This window comes from Rhodamnia argentea, chromosome 11 (genome assembly GCF_020921035.1).
Source record: "Rhodamnia argentea isolate NSW1041297 chromosome 11, ASM2092103v1, whole genome shotgun sequence".
NCBI lineage: Eukaryota > Viridiplantae > Streptophyta > Magnoliopsida > Myrtales > Myrtaceae > Rhodamnia > Rhodamnia argentea.
The window spans coordinates 2,674,082-2,680,794 of NC_063160.1; the positions used below are offsets into that span (position 1 = coordinate 2,674,082).

At 42.8% G+C, this 6,713-nt stretch overlaps 1 protein-coding gene across 1 annotated transcript; it reads right to left on the reverse strand.

Moving 5' to 3' along the window:
* Window positions 1–467: 467 nt before the first annotated feature.
* LOC115732092 (cytochrome P450 71AU50-like) lies at window positions 468–3,159 on the reverse strand. The gene is made up of 2 exons (XM_030662759.2): window positions 2,190–3,159; window positions 468–1,150 (listed from the first exon to the last, which is right to left on the reverse strand). Exons 1-2 carry the CDS (start codon window positions 3,069–3,071, stop codon window positions 530–532), a joined length of 1,503 nt encoding a protein of 500 aa, XP_030518619.2. The 5' UTR covers window positions 3,072–3,159; the 3' UTR covers window positions 468–529.
* Between the last annotated feature and the right edge of the window lie 3,554 nt (window positions 3,160–6,713).

Genomic DNA, 6,713 nt, shown 5'->3' on the forward strand with positions numbered 1-6,713 from the left:
TAATAAATAGTGGATAACTTACATGCTTGAGTCACTCAATCAGTCGAGTGTTTTCTCGCCCACAATTCTATTACGTTATATGGAAACATGAGTAAGAAAAATTACGAGATGCTGGCTCTTTATTATAACAATTCGAAATAGATTGAGAATGAGTTTAAGACGGAAAAAGGGACAGACCGGGATATTTTCATACATAGGCATCTAGGAATGATCCCCCTGAACCTCCGAACATGTGCATATACCTATGTTGACGTTTGTGCTTCAATTCGACCTTCGATCCAATTTGATTCTTTCTTGAATTTGGCTGAATATCAGAGACATCAAACACAACACAATGCTCTAAACTATACTGAAGCAATTGAGAAATCTCTAGTCTCCACATGACAATAATACATTGAAAATCAGGTGAAACTCCAGTACAAATTACTAGGCAATCCATTTGGCATAGAAACTAACACAAACGAAACTTCCGGATAAGATCAAATTTATTTTTGGGATGGAAATCGTCTATTGATAAGTCAACTCTCTTTCACTCACTCAAACGGTACCTAGGCGTGACCACCAGATGCTTGGCTCTTGGAGTAGTGAGCCCGAACTCCTCGGTCATGTCAAGCTCGCTCGGTGACATGTCAACAGGAAGCTCCCAGTTGAAGCAGTGCACGAGCTGAGCAAGCATGAACCGCACCACGGTCAAGCCGAGCTGCAACCCGGGGCACCCTCTGCGGCCCGCCCCGAATGGCAAGAGCTGAAAGTCACGCCCCTTAACGTCCATGCTTGACCCCAAGAATCTTTCAGGCACGAACTCTTCCGGGTCGTGAGTGGTCCACACTTTTGGGTCCCTTCCGATGGACCACACATTCACGATGATCCTTGACTTGTTGGGTATGTGGAAGCCGCTCACCGTGCAGTCCTCGGTCGCCTCGTGGGGAACCAAAAGCGGAGCCACCGGGTGAAACCTCAAGGTTTCCTTGATGACCATGTCTAGGTAGTCCAAGCCATATGTGTCTGATTCCTCTACTGCTCTATTCAGTCCCACGGCCTTCTCTAGTTCTTGTTGGAGCTTTTTCATTGCACTAGGATGTTTTATAAGTTCGGCCATTGCCCACTCTATTGCTGTCGCTGAAGTGTCCATTGAACCCACCAACATGTCCTTCACGGAGAAATATATCAGAGATTCTTATTAACCTCTATATCTATTGTACTTATCAAGAATATTTACAGTATAGTGAGTTATGCATTGAAATACAAACTTTATACCATTAATTACTCAACAAGGCTATGGAGCATCTTAATTAACTCCATCAGGAAATTACTTATGAGATTTCCCTAAGTATGATCTATAGTAAGAATAATACATTATAAAACGATAAAGACCTATTTTTCTTCATGAAATAGTTGGTATGGTACGATGTAAATTATTTTTCCAACTAGCTAATCCTTTTGATACATGCATTCACTTGTTTAAACCCCCTTTGAAATATGACCAGGAGTCTCTTAATAATGAATAGAATTTGTTGTCTCTAGCACTCCCTGTTTCATAGTTAACAAAACATTGTCCGCTCAATCTCTGATGCTGAAAGAGACAAGCAGATGTACTTCAAGCAAGAGACAATAATTTCTCTATCGCACTTGTTGATCGGCAGATGGACAACACGGAGGGTCACAAGATTCTTGGGCACTGTCCTCTCACAACGATGTTTGAAGAAGCTGCGAAGACTATCTGTTGTAATCATATACAAGAAATATAGACAAAATGACATTGCTCAAGAATTGCCATTGAAACTGGCAAACCTTAGATGGATGAGAGGACAAGAGGAGGAGACCGGTTCAACATGCTTAATCATATATAGGCAAATTCAACCAAGCTGTAATAGTTGAAATACTAAAATCCTTCGACAAAATGGATTTTCAGAGTGCAATCACAGGTTTTGATCGATGTTTCCATATGGGTGTAGATACGCTCAAATATCTGCTTATGGACTATAATTGCCTTCTAAATGAATTTTGAACTTTAAATATGCTCATCTCAGAACCTCAAGCAGTGGGATCCTGGTTCTAATAAATTTTCCACTCCGACGTAAGCTTGGATAATTGAACAATAATTAAGGTTACGCGATTGTTTGTTAATTTAGTGACAAAAGTTTGATTAATTACATTACCAAAAAAAAAAAAAAGGTTTGATTAATTACCAGAATTATGGCTTTCACATGGGGCCTGTCGATATGGTACTCTCCCTCGTTCAATCCCATGATACCCAACATGACATCGACGAAATCTTTGGTCTCTCCTTCCTCTTTTTTGGACTCCATGTGCTCGTCAATAATCTTCTCGAAGAAACCATCGAATGTTCTGCTCACAGCTTTCATGCGCTTTGTCAACCCCTGAAGGTCAAACGGCGCCAAATAAGGGACAAAGTCACCTATGTTCGGTGTCCCGGTTAACACCGTCGTTTCTTGAATCACGGCCCTGAACCCTCTTTCATCAAACTCCTTGTACATGTACTTCTTCCCGAAGACCATCCGACAACTCATGTTGGCGCTTAGCGATGAGATCATCGCGCTCAAGTCGATCGCCATGTGGCCGAGAGACGCATCTTTGAGAGAATTCACAAGCAAGCCGACCTCCTCTCTTCTCATGGACTTGAAGGAGTTGATTTTGGCATTGCTAAGGAGCTCCAAAGTGCACATCTTTCTGATGTTCCTCCAGTACGGGCCATACGGTGCGAAGGCCAAGTTCCTTTGCTCATAAGAGATGTGCTTCGAGGCCTCATTGATCGGCCGGCTCGCGAAAACAAGATCATGGGTCTTGAGAAATTGCTCGGCCATTTCAGGCGATGAGACGACGATCGCAGGCACAACCCCGAGGCGCAAGTACATGAGAGGTCCATATTTTTGGGCTAATTTGTGGAGATTGTGGTGAGGGTTTTGTCCCAACAAAAGGAGGTTTCCAAGAATCGGAAACCCTCGCGGACCAGGAGGCAATTTCTTCTTGCTCTGTGTGTTCCATAGCAAAGCTCCCAATAAGAGATGAGCAATCAAAGCGATGGCGAGTGTTATCCATAACCAAGCCATTGGAGGTGGTTCTTTGGAAGCAAGTGGGGTGAAGATGGTGGTGGGGATAATTTCGGTGCATATATGACTAAAGTTACTGACAGGGAGATGGGTGTTTCCAGCTTAAAACGGGTGAAATTTATTAGTCTTTATTTTTGGTGGACCCGTTCATCTGTTATCACGGTGCGGATTGATTTTGTCAACCATATGAGTGAGAGTGACGTGAAGGATGGCGCCGGTGATTGCGAAATGGGGAAAGCAGCACATGGGTGATGGAGCCTCCGAGGTGAGTGATCTTGTATTTTTAGGAAACCTTTAGCGGTGTACGATGACACTGGGTCGAATGTATGCAAACCTCTCTATGTATCAAATAATAAAGAGAATATTTCAAATAGTATGCTCATTTTCTCATATAAGAACCTAAAGTGAATTTAATTTTTAAGAGCCTGAAGAGACCTCATTATTTCAAAGAAGAATTTGACTAAGATAGTTTTATCTTTTTATATTTTTTTCTTTCCTTTTTGCTTTTTTTTTTTTTCGTTTTCTTTTATCTTTCTTGGTGGCAATGGGCTGGACGGCCTCGTCGGTCAGAGGCGAGGGCCGGCCTCGCGTCTGCCGGTGAGGGCTTGCCTCATCCTCAGATTGTCCACGCATTGCTTATCACCAAGTTCTGGAACGACTCGTCGTCCAATTCCTAGAATTTGTCCCAATTCAAATTGTTAATTTCTCTCTGTTGAGCCTTCTTGAGCTCCTCTTTCTTTCATGAGAGCTTGTAGTATCAGTAGAGAGAAGTGGGTTGAGCAGTTGGGTTAGGGTTTTTGGTCTTGAGCGAACCGTAAGAGAGGTTTAGCAAAAAATTTGCTCCTTCCGTAGGTTAAAAAAAGAGATGGGAATGGGTGATAGAGGAGCGATGAGATCACCATGGACGAAAGTTGGTTCCTTTATCCCGGATTGTAGCTAAAGCAGAGGAAGTAGCCCAGAGATGTTGGGTTGGAATCACCATGGAAGTGTGGACGAAGCTTGGAAAGATCACGGCGCGTATATGAACCACCATTCATCGAAGATCGACCGACTTCTGAGAAATCCAGGTGGCTTTCGAAGATGGAAGTGTTGACTGTGGCGTCTCAGTCCGCCACTTGCTTAATAACCATGTGGCTCTGTTTTATATATATATATATATATATATATATATATATATATATATATATATATGGCGCACGCGGAAGATAAAACTAAACATTCAAGAATCCACAGCCAAATAGTCAAAGAAAAATAGCACACACGCTAATACGGGTACGGTCCTTATAGGTTCATTTATCCTGTACCTATTTCACATAGTTACCCAGCATAACATAACCAGCAATTAATCCAACTTAAGCTGTGCATAACTATATAAAGTTAACCAGTCCTACATGCCAGTTTATCCAAAGGAAACAACTGGGATGGTAACAAAACGTCTCCTTCGGGTCCACATTCTTATCGTCCACCGATACTACCACCGTTACTATTACTCTTGGGCACTATCCACGAAATGTTCTTCATAGCTCCTCTCCGCTACTAATCTGAAATCGGTGGAAATCAACAGGAGTGAGTATAAAACTCAGCAGCGGGAACATCAACTTAACGGCTAAACTAATTATCAATACCAAGATCAAGCTTCGGGATGCATGACCGTACGTGATCCGATCATGCGGGGAGGCCGGTCGTTTGGAGTGCGCATGATAACATTTATGAAAGTGAATTTCTCCTCCAAAAGTGGTTCTAGAGCAGAAATTCGTTTGGTAACGTAATTTCTGACGCAGAAATACGTTTGATAAAAAATTTTACTTTTGAAAGAAATTTCTACTTCTGAAGTTGTTTTTTCCCCTCAATTTAGAAGTTAAAAAAAAATTCTTCTTAACTCAACAAGTACTTTTTGCGTCACCATCTTTTCATTACGCACTCACTCTCTTTTCAATACGCCTTGCTTGCCCAATCACGCCTCCGTTGTTGCTAACCAACAACCTCCGTCGACCGCCGCCACCCATCGGCTCCACTAATCGTCAACCGCCGATCGCCTCTGCTGGTCACTAACCATTGACGCCCGCCGCCCCTGACCACCCCTTGCCACCACCCTCCGCCCGCAATTGACCACTGCCGACCCCCATCCCTCGCTCGTCGACCACCGTTGCACACCGCCACAACTCCCCCCCGATTGCGGATGGCGGCCCCTCAAACCTCCGCCGGCCGCCGCAAACCACCATCCCCCGCCGACCACGCCCCGCCGCCAACCACATTGGTCGGTCGCTACCAACCACCACCATCCGTCTCCAAACACCGCCCCCACACCGACCACCGCCCGCCGCTAACCACCGCCTCCAACCTCTACCAACAGCCAACGCCTCCATTGGCCGCCGAGTCGCCATCTTCGGCCGCTAGAGTAAAAAATAAAAAATAATTTTTAATAATAAACATTTATTTTTTAAATAAATTTTAAAAAATTAAAAATGAAGTAGAAATTTTTCATCCACCGATAATAATTCATCTTAGAAGATTTGGTGTTAATAATGTTCCAGTAGTAGAAATTTTCATTCGTTACCAAACGAATTTCTCTTATTAGAAATCAACTTCTAAAGTAGAAATACAAAAATCGACTTCTGCATCTGAAAATAAGTGGAAAAATTAACTTTTGACCGGAAGTTGATTTTTGTTGCAGAAGTGTTGCCACGCGCGCCCCAAGGCTGCTTCCTCATCGGTTGCCAAGGAGACCAATCGTTGTCGCCGGTGGAGAGACCACGGTCGTGAAAGGACTTCGGCCGCTAGCTCTCTTTGTGGCCGGGTATTACATGTTATGTGGCCCCTGCCGTACGTGAATGTAATGTATCGTTTATATAGTTTTTTTTTTTTTTGGTCAAAGTGTCGTTTATATAGTTGACTGCTAGGATTTCCTTAATGAACATAATATATTTTTGTCCTTTTCCCCCTCTTCAGCTTAGGGTATTATTCGTACGGGCCCAAAATCCTGCCGATCTCCTTTCATTTACCAACGCGCTCTCAATTTCGCGTGTCCACGGGCTTGGCATGGTCATGTGGGCTCGATGTAATTATTCAATTAAGCTCAGAACTTTAAGTTCATATTTGCCAATTCGATTGGACCCAAAATGCAATACAGGCAGAAATTAATTTAATCTAAATGAAAACTATATGAAAAATGATTTAATTATTTTTGGTAGAAACTAAGCTTAGTCCCTGATTTTTACGCTAAAATAAATTATTGAAAAGAGTATTCAAAATTTAAGTGTCAACAAGGTCACTTCGATCAAACCACGTAAAACTAGTATTCAATTTATTTTCTTGTTTTTATCTATTTTATTGTTTTATTGGCTGCCTTGCGCAATACTTTCAAATGTAATGGCCGATCATCCAACGTGGCGGCCAAGGTGGTGGACCTTGTTTAGCCTTCTCCCTGGATGTCTCGTACATGGGCATCTAGTAATGGTCATCCAGACCCCCGAAGATCTTGACCTTTTTGCTTCAATTCGATCTTCTCCTCGGATTAGTTCTTTCTCGGGGTTGGCGGAACATCAGAGGCATTGAACACAACACAATGCTCTAAAGGGGGGTGAAAAACATTATAATCTCTAGTCTCCACATGTCTCGACAACCTTTATTTGAAATTCATCC